Consider the following 16,709-nt stretch of genomic DNA (forward strand, 5'->3'; position numbering starts at 1 on the left):
CTAACCTCTTTGCCTGACCTCTGTTTGTCAGCAGACATGAATCATGTGTATACATAATCATGTATCATATTTGCAAAGCATCCAAAAGGCACTACTGCTGACTCAGTGAGCTTATAAGTGCAATTAACTGATCCAGGATGAAAACCCAGAAAATACAGACATTTGTGCTGCATTAATAATAAAACAAAACAACTCTATAAGCATTAAATTGATTCATTGTATATCTCATGTTGCTTTTTTTCTCAATATGAGTATACAGCACCAAACTAGAGTGTCTGATATCACCATTATTTGTGTCCTTGAACATCCAACACACTTGTAGCTATGGACCGTTCCTCATTTATTCCTTGTGAAGACATAATCAGACATGGTTGGGCCTGCAGCTTCTAAACATGAAAGCCTATGTTCTTGTCACTCATCTTGCTCAGTCATCTTAAACTTAATAAATTTTTGTTGTCTAATTATTATATCAGTAAGGTTTGGCATATGTTTGCTGCATCTGCCTTAAATGATTTTTGTTACAGGTCAGTTACATAAAGACACTGTAAAACCAGCAAAAATGAATACAATTAAATAAAATACCTAAGAAATACTTTTATTGTGTATACTGTTTGACTCAAGTTTCTATGTAAATATTCATAGTGAATTTGAGGAAGAACATGTCTCTTGATTATTTTTTACCTGGAGTGATTACATTGGTGTAATGTAATGGGTGTAATGAGCTTTAAGTCTGTACGAGCTATACAAACTTAAAGCTCATGTTGCATCAAATATTCCATAATTTAATCAAGCGGCACCAGGCCAACTTTTTCCCATTACCTTATTTGAGTAAAAGTAAACAAACCTTTGTCCTTGTTTTCCATTTAAGTTTCTCGCTCTAAGTTTGATCTGTCCAATAAACAATCTTTTATTGAAACATATATTTAATCAAAATTGGTCTTGATTAAACCCTCAGCTGAGGGCCTTTCTATGTGGAGTTTGCATGTCCAGTCAGCATAGTCTCCTCCCACAGTGCCAAATAAATGAATAAATAAAATGAATTGGTGTTTTAATAAATCCAGGCTCCAGCACCCTGCATTGGACTGAGCCAATGGGGGATAGATGGATGAGTTCAAAGTATGAGAAAATATGCTTCTTATCAAAACAGAGAAGCTAAAGGTTTACTGAATATAACATCTTTACCATATACTATACAAGTAACAGCTGAAAAACAGCATTACTTGTGCAAAAGAGTCCAATTCAGAAAAATAATATTCAGGGACAGAACACACTGAAAGGTCTTATTGCTAATTTGCTAATAGCATTTGGTGGTTAGCATTAGCCATTGTTGTCAAACTTCTGAAATATCTCATTTAAACCACATATTTAGTCAAAATTCCTAAATCAACTAAAAGGATTATTTAAAATTATAGGAACAATCAGGTAACTTTCTTTGTTGAGATTTGGATTGAACAATGTATGAGGTAAACAGCTTAGCAGTCAGAAATGGTTAGAAAGCTATATATACACACCATGTCTGTATTAAACTAGCTATCACACATTTTATATTTCATAAACAGGTAGGACATTGACATTTCAATAAATTCGAGTCATTTTTTAGGTAAATGGTTTGTTTCTAAAATGATCAGCTATTAACGGAATACTGTATGAGAAATACTGATATCTAGTGGTAAAGATCAGCATAGAAATGACCTCAAATTCCTATAATAGTTGTGAATGATTGGTGGCTGTCAGTAGCCAAAACTCTTTCAGACATAAACACGTTTTTTTTGTTTGTTTGTTTGTTTGTTTGTTTTGTTTTTTTGGTAACTGATCTTTGATTTTACTATATGCTGCACCTTTAAGTTAATTAGCTTAACTTAATACTGTAAACTGGGGGAAAATTTAAAACACTAACTTGTTGGTGTACAAATTACAGACTAACAATGTTTACTTCTAACTCTTGGAATTAAGGCATAGTATTTCCCAGTATGTTGAACTTTGGGGTTAGGATATTGACAATAACTATCACTAATGCAACTCCTGTCTATTAACAGCAGTTCAATTATAAAATAAAGAAAAAAGAAAGGGCCACAGTGTTATAAGTCAACAATGATTTTTTTATTTTATTGAGTCTATATGGTTTTGGTTCTGTAGCAACCTACTGGATTATTCTAATGAAGTGCAATTGTACTCAAGCCAGTTACAGTTGAGAGCAATGACAGGCACACGTTTTGTGCAAATTTAACAGCATTAGAACGGCTCCTACACATATACAGCAAAATTACATGCTAGTGAAAAACAATGCTAACTCAGTTTACATTAGCAATAGTACGGAAGACACCCCTCAAAAGCAAAATCAGTCCAAGCTAACACCTCATAATTATCTGACCCATAGTTGATATGGGAAACAACTCGTAAACATTCAGACTCATATAGCTAGAAATGTGTGGTTTTATTTAACTGTATGATCTACAAACCTCTAATCTGTCCTCCCAGAGAACACATTTCAATCAGGACCCAAACATTGTGCACTAACTTCTCAGACAATCATATTAACATTACAAAACAAAAATTAAAATGTCATAATCTAAACTCCAGATGCTTTGTTTTTCCTGCATGTCTGGCAGTACACGGGCAGAGCAAAACTGAACACTGGGATGCTGCAACTTTAAAGTAACAAGAGCCACAGGAGACAACATCGCTTAGAATTACTGGGACAAAATACATCTGTTCGGTCCAATATCTGAAAGTTAAAAATGTCCATTAGAATTACTTTGCTTCTTACAGCACTTAAATATATTGTTTGTTTTTTTTTCCATTCTTCAAACATGCAGTAACACAAAATGCTAACTGAAACCTAGGTAGGTGAGTTGGTCATTTTGGTAACGTCTGTAGCGTTACCGAGTAAGGTCTGTGTATGTGAGCCTTAATTGCTCGATCATTCTTCACAGTGAAAATTTGAGTTGAGAAACTAAACATCCCTGGAAATGTTTGCACTGGCTTGTGCTGGTTCTGAAGTGTCAAGTGTGTCTGACATTGTGACATCTTTTCTGAATGTGGCTGCTAAAATTTCATCCTCTGCTGGGGATCTATGTGGCATCCAAATGAAAAACACGTTTTTGTACCATGCAAATTTCCAGAAAACTTAAATCAGTTCAACACTGGAAATAAACCAAGTCATTATGTGAAAAGAGAATGACAACTTCTTTTGTTATGAAAATGTATTCATGAATAATTATTAAACTGGTAAAGTATCATTTTACCTTCCAAAAGAACAGAGTCTCCTTACAGGATCTGGCAATGCCACTTGTGAAGGAAAGCAGATGCACCACTACATTCTACAGCTTTCCTTTATTATACAATCAAGGGCCACATCGAAATCTTTTACAACCTAGAATTTAACAGCATCAACAAAAACTACTTCAGTTGCATTCAAATGGCAACTATTGAAAAGTAAACTTACTGTAACATACATATTAAATAGTGTATAGTCCATGCAAATGCGCACGGCAGGTTTGCATCATTATGGTATGTCATTATTAATGTATGGGAGACATCAGCCACCAGTGCATTTCCAACTTAGGTTCAGGGAGAAAAACTCCTCAATACCCATCAGAAACTTCTCAGCCAGATTTGAAGAGTAAGATAGCCACTTGGCCCAAGTAGAAGTAAATAAAATGCTTTGTCTCGTGGGTGACGTAGCTGCCGAAGTTCCTCCCAACAATGCAGTGCCAGGTGGGATTGTACTTCTTGTCAAACTCCTGAAAAGAGGCAAGACGAAGAAATTAATCAAATTCAGTGGCTGTTAACTACATATCTGGTCTAACACAGCTAGGGATGTGGTGGCTATTCTGTACGCGTTGGGGAAAACTAACTTTTTAACCAACGTTCATTTTATTTATGGTTTAATCAATCCACAGTAAATACTTCCACTCATCCTTTAAAATCTGGTGAGGATGTGGCGTTTGTCCCTGTTGAAAGACCGTAGATTGGTTTTGAGCCAATTACCGTCCTGATGTAGACAGACAACTATACACACTCAAACTAATGGCAAGTTCAGAATCATATATTAGCCTGTGTTTGGACAGCGGGAGTAAGCTAGCCCACTACCCAACGGGAAATGTTCCAGCTACTTATTTTATGCAAATAATAGCTATAAAACCACAGATATTATGCACAGTGTGACAAGATGCAAAAAATAAAAAATCCTTTGTGAGCCTAAAATGTCTAAACTGGGAATATTTTTTCTTTAAAAAAAAAAACTGATCACATGATCCATTTCAACTTTGAAGTTATCATGTTAGAGATCAGAGGAAGTGAAGTGTCTCCACTGAAATTATTTAAAGTGTTTGCATCACTCCTGGAGCTTTCTCCCACTCTGTAACACTAACTAACATCAGCATCCACAGTGGGTTTATGGACTGTTTGTAGGATGAGCCAATAAAACCACTAGTGACATTATAACATCACAGATATTTAAATGAAAATTTGGGGTCTCCTGCCTGATCTCTAACTCATGGGTGTTTCAGTCCTCTGGGGCCACATTATATCTACTTTCATCATGCTGGTGCCCACACGTTGGTCACAGTGGGAGCAGAAACAGTAAGAAGAAACCATATTAGTCCCAAGCAGAAGGAATGTTTTTAAGCCTGGTGTTAGAGAAGAGAGTTTGCTTTTTCATTGCATGTTAATGCTACTATTAAATTGGTTGTAGTTTAGTAATTTCCAAACTTCCCTTTTACTTTATCTTTGTACTGTACCACAAGGTTTACTTTTATTATAGATCTGTGGCATTATCTTGTCTGTACAGCACTTTAAAGAGCACTGTTCTTTACAGACAACACTCTACAAATAAGTAAGGACTGAAACCTATACCTCCGGATACCGGTAAAATGTGAAAAAGCACCCATCTCTTGCACCAGTTTGAATTATTTATAAACATTGTGCTATGAGATTTGTGGACCTAAAGGAATCAAACAAAAGTAACTGGGGCCTTGATCATAAGAATCATATCTCCTCATAGAGTAAAAATAGATCTGAGAACACAGAAGGCTCTAAATTTGCAGATCATGTGCCACTGCTGAAAACCACAGAGCTGTGCTTGGATCCATGCATGCACCCGTCCAGTCTCACCTTCTTGATGTAGGCAGCAATGTCCTTCTCTATGTTGTATTTCTCCATGGCCTGTGTGGCACAGTCCACGGCGTCCTGCTGCATGTCCTCGGACATGTCTGCGTTCTTGATCACCGCTTTCCTGTCAGTCATGGTTGAGGCTGCCTGCTGTTGAAAAAACAGGCGCGTTCACTCAGACGTACCGCACTGAAAATTGACACTGCACGTGGTGATGATGGGGATTGGTTTAGGCCAGCCGGATCTTCGCAATTCCTCAACCACACGCAGAAAATTAAGCCATTTGACACGGCGTTATCTGCAGTTAGCTATTTAAATTAAAAACTAGTGCTTGTATATTTCTGCCTGTTATTCACATAACCGTTACGTGAAGACTGCATAGATTGGCTACGAAACTTGATACAGGTGGAGTTGAATTACTTAGCAAAATCACTTTCGGATAAAAGGTGCATCTGCATTAAGACAGCAAAACTAAAATGTGTCCAGTTACGTGCAAAGACAATTTATTGCCGACAGAGGCCATGTAAATAGCTATAATCTGTTAAAATGCACGGAAACGTACGATAAAAAACACAAGAAAAACTCAAATCCGAATATGTAATATGTGTGCAAGTTAATCATTTTCAAATTGGGAAATTTCCAACTCACCTTTCCTTGCGCTCACTGAAATAACTTCCTATTAAATATATGTATTTCACCTAAGCAGTGGGTAAGGTTTAGATGATGCTGCAGCTAATTGCTTTTTAACGATTTACACAATAAGCATGTAGGAAGGTTGTCTCCGCTTTGCTCCAGCAGCTCCCCGCCCCTCTGCTGCATGCTGCACCCTGCCATTGGCTGGACGGCAGCCATCCCGGCTATTGCAAGCGTTTTTCTCCAGCTCCTGTCTGCCGGCATCTTATTTCATCCCACAATGCATCATTCACAGTATATACATCATTGACTGTGGGCCGGGAGGAAACGAGACCTTGGCAGAAGGGACAGGTACTCAAAAATTAGAATATAGCTCAAAACTTAATTTATTTCAGTAATTTAACTTGAAAAGGTAAACTAATATGTTATATCAACTCATTATATATAGAAAGTTAGATATTTCAAGCATGTATTTTTATCATTTTCATAATTATGGCTTATGAAAACCCAAAAATGTCAGAAAATTAGAATAGTATGAAAAAGTTCACTGTTGCAGCCTCTAAGTGCTACACTCTATTCAGCTAAATAATCCAAAACACCTGCAAAGGAGTCCTGAGCATTTAAATGGTCTCTCAGCCTCTTTAAGTAGAGTTCACAATCATGGGGAAGGTTGCTGACCTGACAGTTGTACAGAAAACCATCATTGACATCCTCCACAAGGAGGGAAAACCTCAAAAGGTAATTGCAATAGAAGTTGGATGCTCTCAAAAGCACATCAATAAAAAGTTGAGTGGAAGAGAAAAGTGTGGAAGAAAAAGGTAGAACAACCAGCAGGGATGACCACAGCCTGGAGAGGATTGTCAAGAAAAGACCATTCAAAAATGGGGAGGAGCTTTACAAGGAGTGGCCTGAGGCTGGAGTTGGTGCTGAGAGCCACCCCACCCACAATTGTTGTATTCCGCTTGTCGAGCCGCTCCTGAACAAAACATCAGATGCATCTTACCTGGGCTGACGAAAAGATGAACTGGTCTGTTGAGCAGCGATCCAAAGTGCTCTTTTCTGATGAGAGCAAATTTGCATTTAATTTGCAAATCAAAATCCCAGAGTCATGCTTCCTTCAGCAGAAAAGCTTTTTGGAGATGCTGACTTTACTTTCTAGTAGGACCAGGCATCTACCCACACTGCCAGAAGAACCAAAATCTGGTTCAATGACCAAGGAATTACTGTGCTTGATTGGCCAACAAGTCTCCTGACTTGAAGCCCACAAAAATCTATGGGGCATTGCCAAGAGAGACACGAGACAGAGCAATGCAGAAGAGTTGAAGGCCACTATTGAAGCATCCTGGTCTTCCATTAAACAACATCCATGCCACACCATATTGAGGCAGTAATTAATGCAAGGGTCTCAAACCAAGTACTAAGTTCACATATATGACTATAACCTTTGGATAGTCAACATTTCTGTATTCAGTTATGTATATATATATATATATATATATATGTGTGTGTGTGTGTGTGTGTGTTCCATGCAATATTTAAACTTTGAGGTTTTAGAGTTTTCATAAGCTGTAAACCATAATTATCAAAATTATAATGAACGCTTAAAATCTCACTTTGCAATTAATGAGTATATTAGTTTGCCATTTCAAGTTGAATTACAGGAATAACTTCTGTTTTGCACAATATTTTAATTTCTTTTCACCAATAAGTATCATTTGGCTGAGCCTAAAAATGGGTTTTCATCTGCCACCATCGCAGCTTTGTAACTGCTGCTTTGAATACTGAATAAATGCATTAGTATTGTGGGCTGTTAGCGGCATTTCTTCAGTTGGATCTCTGCTTCACTTTTTTGTTCTCCTTCAAACTCGTGACTAGTATGGGAAGCTTTATCAGACAAATATTTGGGTTCGGGTCACAAATAAAAACAAAACTATGAATGCTTGTATTGAATTGTTTTTATTGAAAATGCTAAGAGAAAAAGAAAGATTAAGCAAAAATAAAAACAAAAAACTATACCCAGATTGAACCCCCTCCCCTCATTTCATTCCCTCATACCAGGCATCTACGATTCCATCCTTTGATCCAACTTCCTGGTCCTCTGTTTCCATTTCTTGTACAATAAAGCCATTATCACTGATTTTTTTTTTTTTAAAGGCTGGGGGTGTAAAACAAAAGAAAAAAAAGGGGGGGAAGAGAAGGTAGTTGCTCTGGGACTCCCATTAATTAGTTCTGAAATCAACCAATATGAATCCTCGAAAACGGCTCCCGTTCCGAGCATCCATCCTTGCCTATCCCTTCCCTAATCGATCCACTCATCCAGCTCCAAGGATTGGGATCCACTGAGCCACTCCTCCAATCAAAACCTTGAAATACCAGGAAGAAAATCAGAGGCAGACTGTTAGAATAAAATGTCAATAGTTTTGGGCCCATTTTCTTTTTCCTTGTTGAGCACTAATCTTAGGTCAAAGAAAAAAAAAGAAAAAAGAAAAAAGAAAAAAAAAAGAAACAAAAGCCACTGAACACAAAAACTATTGATCCCTGACCTTAAAGTACTTTTACCGGTGAGGACATTTAAAGGTGGGACGCTTTTGTAACAAAGAAGTGATTCTGATCTTTTACATTTGACAGCAAAGGTGTTACACTTACATCACAACATTGGTTTTAGGACTGCTTATTCTGTCACAGGCCAAAATAACATGTTAAAGACTGTTTATATAACAAAGTACAGCACATAAGGCTTTGTTAAATGACATGCATTTAAATGACATTTCAACCTATTAAAAGTGTTCAATTTATGGAATATGACGCATACCATTGCCTCGACCTGATTGCTCCTAGATGTCCTATCCTGACCATACAAATGAAATGTGCTCCACAATGGTTTTATTCCAAATCACTTTAATCCTTCTCCTCAGATGTCTAAAGGAAGACACAAGGGTAAAATACAGTTAAGTATCGGGCTTCCCGTCAACACAGCCCACCCACCATACCCAAAGAGAACCTACTATAAAAAAAAAACTCAAACAAGATCTTCAATTTTCAACACTTGCAAAAACATTGAGTGCAGCCCATTACAACTCAACATTTTTGAAGTTCAACACAGCACAACTTGTAATGTTGCAAAAATTGAGATGACAGAAAAGAAGAGAGGGAGAAAACAAAAGGGCAAATCAGATTGAGAAGGGAAGGGAAAGGTAGAGAGGGTATGGGGGAGTACATCTACATACCAGGATCATCCACAAGGACATCGGGACAAGAAATGCAAAAATTAAAAATCAATAGCTGACATCTGGAGTAACTTATAAGAGGTAAAAACAGGAGGGAATACATCCAAAGGGCAAAACATTGATGATATTAAGGTTTAGGAACGGGAGCGAGAGCGGCTGTGACGAGGCGAGTAGCGGGGCGATCCTCTGCCACGACCACGGGAATTGCTGCGACTGCGGCTGGCACTGCGACTGCGGCTTCTGCTCCGGCTGCCACGACTGCGGGAGCGTGATCTTCCGTAACTTGGGCTGCGGGGACCATCTAATTTCACACGAATGTACGCAGTCTCTCCCTAGCGGACACAAAAAACTTGACATTGAAAAGACAACATTTCTGTCTCTGGTGCAAATACATCTGGACATATGGGCTGGGTGCTGTTCAATACATCAAACAGATTTCATCAAGTACTCACCTCCACACAGCAAAGATATATTTTCCATGACCATTGATCAAATCAGTACACATACCTCATGTGAACGGAATTTGGTGTTGTCCAGCTTTCGAACAGCATAGGTCATGTCTTCTTTGCGCACAAACTCTACTACTCCGGTTCCATCTCTGTAAACATCAGCGTAGCACACGTCACCAGCCTCACGCATGTGGTCCTTCAGGTCCTGCCAGCTACCGCTCTGAGGGAGACCTGGGCAACGTGAAAGTAACGTGTTAGGTGGAACACAGCGGACTTGCAAGAACAGTTGATGAGCCAGGAAAAATAAAATTATATATATATATATATATATATATATATATATATATATATGTAATTTTTTTAATTAAAAAAAGTTTGATAATGAGGTAATTTCTGCATTTGTCAAGGTAAGGATAGGTCTCCTTGGAACAGACACCCATCTAAGTAGCATAAAACCAAGGAAAAACATGAGTGAATGTAAGGAAAATCAACTCATTCCAGTTTTATTTCAGAACAATACCATTTGGACCAATTATAGTCTGCTTTAATGTTTGACACAACTGACACAAGGTATGAACATTTCTTTTTAGTCTTCCTGGAAGTGGTACATCACATACCTGATATTACCCGTTTAAATCAACTACACGTTAAAAGAAAGACTAAGGATTAAAGAACAATTACATACCAATTTCTTTTACAACCAAAGGCAAGACTGGTGGTGAACTGTACTACATTTAGCCAAATTTGAAATGCATTACACTTAGAATGTTTTTGCCTCTTTTTCCCATTTTTTCTTTCCTTAAAAATATTAAATTTAGAATGTTTTTCACCAAATTCCTTCAAAGTTGCATCATAATTTTAAATATAAATTAAAAATATTTTTAAGATGTTAAATGTTCATGATCTTATGTCAATGTGGCGTGTTTATTTTTTTTGCTATATCTAACACCCACCACAATCATGACTTTTCAAATAACTCGTGCTTTAAAGTAAAGCTGTCCAAATATTAATTCTTGTGCAAGCAAAACAATCCGCCACACATTAACTTTTAAACAAATATGTGACCGACTAGTTTGTTCTTTTACCTGAAACAACGACCCTGTATTCGGAGCGTCTAGACGGTGGCCCGTATCTGCCTCTGGGTGCTCCACCAATCCCTCCAAAACCGCCTCCCCTTGAGCCTCTGCCGCTCCGAGGAAACTCCACGCGCAGTCTGTAGCCGTCGTAGTCATATCCATCACGTCCATAGACGGCATCATCGGCGTCCCTGTTTTGAGAGGGAAAATGCAAGCAAGAAATTAACATCGAAGACGGCGAGGTTGATCATGCGTGCAGTGAGCATGGAGAATCGGACGGCAGCCATGTTAGTGGCTCTTAAACTCTGCTAATCCGCCTTGCAGACATGCAAACAACTTTAATGAGAGAAGATTTGTTTAACAGAAATTATCTGGGGAAAAAAACAACCACTGAATTAACAAAAGAATCAATCGTAAAGTTGTTAACGCGTTGATTCAAACCATTTTCGGTGCAGAAACGAGGCGGAGACTGTGTGTCATACATTCACATACTCTGACAATATTCTGCAAACAGGGGAATAAACCTGTAAGTGCTCAACCGCACAACACTTTTATACTAAGAGTATAAACGTTAAGGAAATCGTAACCCTGTGAGTGCACACCACGTTTCGTTATGAGAACAATGCAAACCCAGGTAATAGTCTGAGCCCTGAGCAACGCGTTAGCAACACAATGGGCTGGCCGTGGCCTAGCATGCTAACAGTTAGCTCATTACCTCGGGTCTTCGAATTCGATAAAGGCGAAAGGTGGTCCACCTCTTCGGTTCTTCAGATCGATATCTCTGATTGTTCCGTACTTATAGAAGACATCTTCTACATCTTTTGTGCGAATATCTGGGGGAAGATTTCCAACGTAAATCCTGCAGTCGTTGTTTCCAGCAGGGCCTCGGACAACACCAGACATGGCTGCTAACTTATTAACCCAAAGGTCTGTTCTTCTTTGCAGAATTCAGAGTAGCTGTGCACACAAAGAGATTAGACTCGAACGACTGTAAATCTACAATAAGAAAAATGGATAAAGTAGAAAAAAATAGAACACCGTTTTTAATACAAAGTGCAAGATATTTACTGAGCAGTCTAAACTCGAGACGTTAGCGCTCTAGACGTGACTATCTACTCTCGATTTCTTCAGGATCCGCGCCTCTTCACCGAGAATCTCATGAATACCGGAAACCCGTAGTCGAATCTGACACATCCGCCTTAGAAAGTAGTCCGCCCACAGGAGCATGTGTCAAAACAACGTAATACATATTTTCCTTCAAACTTAGAGCATAAAATAGTTTTATCTTCTCACACAACTAAACTGACAATCACAAGAAGCTATCAAAGTTTGACATGAAGCAACCAACACTACACAAATATGACACAAAATGAAATCAGAATGGCCAAGAGATGCTAAAACAACTTAATTTAGATGCACAGAACTGGGAAAAATATGCAAAATTGGCTAAATGGGAGAAAGAAATGGCAGTGAAGAAATGTAAAGTGATGCAAAGCATGTTGAAGACACCCAACTGGAGACACAAGACAACTATAATTGTTTCTGTCTGGTTAGTAGATGTGTTTTTATGCAGTCTAGATATAGATAAGTGACATTAAATGAGTAATTTTGCAAAAGTATATTTCATACTATTGTTCCAGCTATTTTTTCAATGATTAACTAATATCCTTTTTTGTGATTATAACAATATAAAATAAATATATAAATAAATAAACTTTTTTTAGGGTTATTAAGATTAGATATAGATTCCAACATAGCATGTATTATTCAGAAAAGAGACATTCCGTAACATGAGATCTTTCTCTGATTATTCCACTTTTTATATTTAAATATCTGTACAATCTGTGTTTTCATAAGATGTTTAGGAAAAGTTAAGGATAATAGATTTTATGTCAATTAAATGCAAGAATATTAATATAAGTGCTGAAATTTTGGAAAACTTTATTTTAAAGAATAAAAGAAAAATAAAGATTCTTCTGTCGTAATTTTTAAAAGTTTCTTAATAAACTGTAGGTATAAAATAACAAAAAGGCTAACTAACAACTTTCAAGCTAAAGCCTTTTAAAATATTGATGTCAAAACTGAACATTTTCTTTGAAAATCTCTGGCGCCTCCTCCAGGACTTCTGTACTGCAACTTCACCATATCCTATTGTGGGAGCAATACAGCTTCTAAACAATTATATCCTTCAAATTATGCAAATAAGTTCCTGCAGTCAAGTGTGACATCCCATAAATAAATCAGACTTTCTCAGATTAGTTTTATTGCATTGTCATTTATAATTATCAGACTATTTTACACAAAGTACTACAGAGAATAACATCACAAGTGTTGTGGTAACCATTGAGCTGATGCTATGTCATGCCCAAGGACTGCAGAGGAAAATTAGCCTGAAGCTAATTCCATGCAATATTGCTGTTTCTGCATGTCCATGACTTAATAAATAACAAACTATGCAAATTCATTCAGTCACACACAGAGAAGCTACACACAATCTTGGTAGGCCATCATATAATAAGGTGTTGAAAAACAGCATATTTCATTAAAAAGCTATTTCTACAATTAATTAATTGTATTGCAGTTAAATATGTTGTGTGTACTTCCAGCACATGGAAGGTCAGTATTGTGATATTTTGAAGCTTATTTCATGGCATTATTCCATAGTAAAAGCAAACATCCTCATTTAGTTCATGCATTAGAAATACCCAAGGCCTTATTGTGATTGTCCTTATTTATCAAGGCAAGAAAACATGTTGTCAGTAGTTTTCATTCAACATCATTGTGTGTGCCAGTTTTCTGACTTAAACTACATATCTAAAGTACAGTTTTTCTGTGATCTATCTTAATATGGAATTAAACAACACAATACTAAATAAAACTTGATTTTATACTCTCTAGTATGCATGACAGGAACCGTAGACGCGATGGCCAGCTTCACCATAGTTATCTCCACCAGTGTATTTCCCCTGACACGCCATACTGTTGACCTGAGGGCAGAACAGAACAAGCAGACAGCAAATTAATCAAACTCCAGTTAATGTATGTTTTCTGCAGGTAAAAAGATTTAAAAGTACCTCTGCTCTCTTGATGAACTGCTCGGTGGCGGCTTTCTCATTCTCTTTATGTCCTCTCCAGGCTCTCAGTGCAGACGCCTGCAGGGCCCGGCCAAAAGAGAAGCTCAGGATCCAGGGTTTAGCCAGAGGGCAGTTGTTTATGGCATTGAGGTGGACGGTGGCCTCCTCTTCACTCTGACCTCCCGAAAGGAAAGTGACTCCTGAGGGGCACAGGAATTTCGTACTTTTCTACAGATCTCACATATTTCAGTTTAAAATCATCCAGAAGCAGCAGGGGTTCCACGCACCTGTGACAGCTGGGGGAACAGTGCGGCGCAGGGCAGTGACAGTTGCCATAGCAACCTCCTCTGGGCTATATTTGGTGGGGCAGCTGTGTCCAGGAGTAACCATGTTGGGTTTGACGAGAGTACCTTCCAGGTAAACATGATGGTCTGACATGGCCTTGTACACAGCAGCCAGGACCTACAGCAAATACAGTGTTGTAACAGAGGTTTCAACTTCTGGAAAACTGTATCTGTGTCACTTCTTCTACTTGTTCGTCACACATCTGCGCATATGCAGTAAGGAATAGAGGATAAACCCACCTTCTCAGTGACATACTGGCAGCGTTTCAGGTCATGATCACCATCAGGCAAGATCTCTGGTTCTATGATGGGCACAATGCCATGCTGGCCAAGAAAAGAGTGATTATCAATCTCTGCAGATACAATACATAACAACGATTTGTAGGTAAGCTATTACAATGTAGAGTTCTGACCTGCTGGCAGATACTTGAGTAGCGTGCAAGAACATTAGCATTTTCTGTGATTGCAAGTTTAGATGGATTGGAATCACTGATTTTTAGCACACAGCGCCACTTTGCAAAGACAGCTCCATCCTTTTTATACTGCGCACAGCGCTCTGACAATCCATCCAGACCTATGGAGAGAGGTTCAAAAAGGTGATGTGATGGGGTTCTCTGCAAGTTAAAATGACAAATTCAACAGCTTTCAAAGATGAGCTTGTGTGACCTTGTGTGGTGGTTTCTCCACACGTTCCTGCCAGGGGTACAACACCTTTATCAACCTGATAAACAATACACAGAAAGAACTTTATTTCCTTCAATATTCTTTTTTCTTTTCTTCTTCTTTTTTTAAAAAAGAAAAATCTACCTCTGATCATAAAACCTGGAACCACACTGCATGACACAATAAGTATTAAGCTGACATACCTTAATGCCAACTAGGATGCCTCTGTCCCTGATCATTTTAACAAAGGGTACACCATTATCAGAGTGCTGGTACAGCGTCTCATGGAAGAAGATGACCCCTCCGATGCAGCTATTGATGCGATCATCTGCACTAAACAGGATCTGACGATACTGCCTCCGGTTCTCCTCCGTGTTCTCCACTCCAACTTGGGCCAGTCGCTTAGCCATGCTGCCTGCGGTTAAGATATTGTGTGCATGTGAAACTTTTTGGGCTGGGTGGTTTAATCAGTGACAGAAAGCACTTTTAATGCTCATGCAAAAGATTGTTTATAGAAAAAGAAAGAAACATTGCTACAGACCCACAGACTCATCTGCAGCCAGAATGCCCTTCCCTGGAGAAACTATGCGTAGAGCAGTTTCATGGAGCTCCCTCTTCTGAGCCTCGGAGAGTGTTGGGAACTGGTGCGTCATCTTGTGACTGACTGCCCGAACAGCCTGTGGTGAAAGATGTGACCTTATGATTATTCATTCTTTGGCAACAACTGCTATGAAATTTGTTAATACAGACAATATTTTTTACTTTCATCTAACCTATTTCTTTTGTCTTTCGTAAAAACAGAAGAAATCGATGAGGCTTGAAGCAGTAGCCATTAGGTCTTTAATTATATTTTCTCCAGCAGATTGTAATGAAGCTGTTGAAGAATTCAGCTTATAAAATTATTATTTTTCTTTTTTGAAGCTGTATTTTATTCTTTATGTTACATTATCCTTAAAGTTTTAGAGATGTATGTATTTTAATCGTCCACTGGTTTAAGTTTTAAATAATCTTTATTTTTGAAACCTTGGTGTTTACTGTCTAACTGTTAGGGATGTGCAAGTTTACCATTAAACTTAAAAGAAATTTACTCAAAAAAGAAATACAGCTTTCTTACCTGGGAATGAAATCAAAAGTGTCTCCTCCACAGATGTGATGAACAGTGATGGAGCCCTTCCATCAGCTCCAGTTTGTATCCAGCTCAAGTATGTCACATCTCACATGCCCACACCCCTAGGCGGGGCTTGTACACCCACCTTTGTCCCAATTCAATTCGAAAGTCTTGATGACTCATTGTTCTATTTAAATATCACCATCCTTTTTTCAGCTCCTTCTTTTGCACTCTGATGCAACGATTTCCCAATTTCTTAAGTCACATCCCAAAGAATAACTCAATCCAGCTCTTATAAATATGTTGTGTTTAACTTCAGCTCATGTGTGTAAGTTCTTACAGCTACAGCTGTTTAACTCATTTGGATCCAACTCTGCATTCAGGCTTCACGAGAAATATCAAATCATATATTCTTTTGCCAATCAGAGTCCCAATAGGAACTTAATTTAAGCATTTAACCAATCCCCGAGGTGTACTATTTTTATCTTAATTAGTAAAAATGTGCCCAGAGGAACGTTCCAGTTCTCCTGATAATTTGGTCTTCGCACACCCAAACTCACAGGGAGCTTTCAGTCTCAGAGCAATTCATGCACTCAGTGGCTTTTCTTATGAGCTTTAAACTGTAAAGAATGTGATGGAAAATGTCAGAAATAGAAATAATTTCCAAGTTCAGTGTACAAGGCAATATGGCCCAAATTGGACCAAAAGGAGGTCAAATTTACCATATCCATTTTTAGGAGGGGATATTTCTCTTCTATGTCTTTTTTGTACCATGTATGTGTTTGTATGTGCGGCACAAGCTTATGATAACAGAAACTTGTTATTTACATGTGATATTTGCTTTAAAAAACTAACTCAAAGCCTATAAATGATGCTTTTGTGTGGCTAATAGCAATAGTTCTAAGCTATTGCTAAGAATTTTGATGAGCTGAACAGTTTTGTTCTGCACAGCTCAGTTTAACCTTTTTCTGTTGTGAGTTCTGTTACATAATATTACCATTTGGTGGCCCTGTGTGGAACGAT

The 16,709-nt window shown here is 38.1% G+C and overlaps 3 protein-coding genes across 4 annotated transcripts; all 3 read right to left on the bottom strand.

The window, feature by feature from the left end:
* Window positions 1–2,078: 2,078 nt before the first annotated feature.
* dynll2a (dynein, light chain, LC8-type 2a) lies at window positions 2,079–5,926 on the bottom strand. The gene is made up of 3 exons (XM_041994636.1): window positions 5,761–5,926; window positions 5,116–5,262; window positions 2,079–3,743 (listed from the first exon to the last, which is right to left on the bottom strand). The coding sequence occupies exons 2-3, from the start codon at window positions 5,245–5,247 to the stop codon at window positions 3,606–3,608; spliced, it is 270 nt and encodes an 89-aa protein (XP_041850570.1). The 5' UTR covers window positions 5,248–5,262; window positions 5,761–5,926; the 3' UTR covers window positions 2,079–3,605.
* Window positions 5,927–7,685: 1,759 nt separating this feature from the next.
* On the bottom strand, window positions 7,686–11,637 carry srsf1a (serine and arginine rich splicing factor 1a). Of its 2 annotated transcripts, XR_006011532.1 has the most exons (5): window positions 11,213–11,637; window positions 10,507–10,688; window positions 9,480–9,652; window positions 8,558–9,304; window positions 7,686–8,108 (listed from the first exon to the last, which is right to left on the bottom strand). XR_006011532.1 is itself a non-coding variant. In XM_041994635.1 (4 exons), exons 1-4 carry the CDS (start codon window positions 11,398–11,400, stop codon window positions 9,107–9,109), a joined length of 741 nt encoding a protein of 246 aa, XP_041850569.1. In that variant the 5' UTR covers window positions 11,401–11,637; the 3' UTR covers window positions 7,686–9,106. The 2 variants fall into 2 exon arrangements, 1 of the variants encoding a protein (XP_041850569.1); XM_041994635.1 differs by having other exon boundaries at window positions 7,686–9,304.
* A 1,115-nt stretch (window positions 11,638–12,752) lies between these two features.
* On the bottom strand, window positions 12,753–15,878 carry aldoca (aldolase C, fructose-bisphosphate, a). The gene is made up of 9 exons (XM_041995890.1): window positions 15,693–15,878; window positions 15,120–15,255; window positions 14,782–14,993; window positions 14,582–14,636; window positions 14,329–14,489; window positions 14,156–14,239; window positions 13,859–14,033; window positions 13,572–13,771; window positions 12,753–13,484 (listed from the first exon to the last, which is right to left on the bottom strand). Exons 2-9 carry the CDS (start codon window positions 15,229–15,231, stop codon window positions 13,392–13,394), a joined length of 1,092 nt encoding a protein of 363 aa, XP_041851824.1. The 5' UTR covers window positions 15,232–15,255; window positions 15,693–15,878; the 3' UTR covers window positions 12,753–13,391.
* Between the last annotated feature and the right edge of the window lie 831 nt (window positions 15,879–16,709).

The sequence above is a fragment of the Melanotaenia boesemani genome, chromosome 9 (genome assembly GCF_017639745.1).
Source record: "Melanotaenia boesemani isolate fMelBoe1 chromosome 9, fMelBoe1.pri, whole genome shotgun sequence".
Taxonomy (NCBI): domain Eukaryota; kingdom Metazoa; phylum Chordata; class Actinopteri; order Atheriniformes; family Melanotaeniidae; genus Melanotaenia; species Melanotaenia boesemani.

Bases quoted from the DNA above. Each gene is read 5' to 3' on its own strand.
- dynll2a (XM_041994636.1), bottom strand. From the start codon at position 5,247: ATGACTGACAGGAAAGCGGTGATCAAGAACGCAGACATGTCCGAGGAC. The intron at 3,744-5,115 runs GTGAGACTGGAC...GCCTCTTTTCAG, and splicing joins TTGCTGCCTACATCAAGAAG to GAGTTTGACAAGAAGTACAA.
- srsf1a (XM_041994635.1), bottom strand. From the start codon at position 11,400: ATGTCTGGTGTTGTCCGAGGCCCTGCTGGAAACAACGACTGCAGGATT. The intron at 9,653-10,506 runs GTAAAAGAACAA...CACGTTGCCCAG, and splicing joins ATACAGGGTCGTTGTTTCAG to GTCTCCCTCAGAGCGGTAGC. The intron at 9,305-9,479 runs GTATGTGTACTG...TGTGTCCGCTAG, and splicing joins CCAAATTCCGTTCACATGAG to GGAGAGACTGCGTACATTCG.
- aldoca (XM_041995890.1), bottom strand. From the start codon at position 15,231: ATGACGCACCAGTTCCCAACACTCTCCGAGGCTCAGAAGAGGGAGCTC. The intron at 14,034-14,155 runs GTGGGTTTATCC...TATTTGCTGTAG, and splicing joins GCCAGTATGTCACTGAGAAG to GTCCTGGCTGCTGTGTACAA. The intron at 13,485-13,571 runs GTACTTTTAAAT...TTCTGCCCTCAG, and splicing joins AGTTCATCAAGAGAGCAGAG to GTCAACAGTATGGCGTGTCA.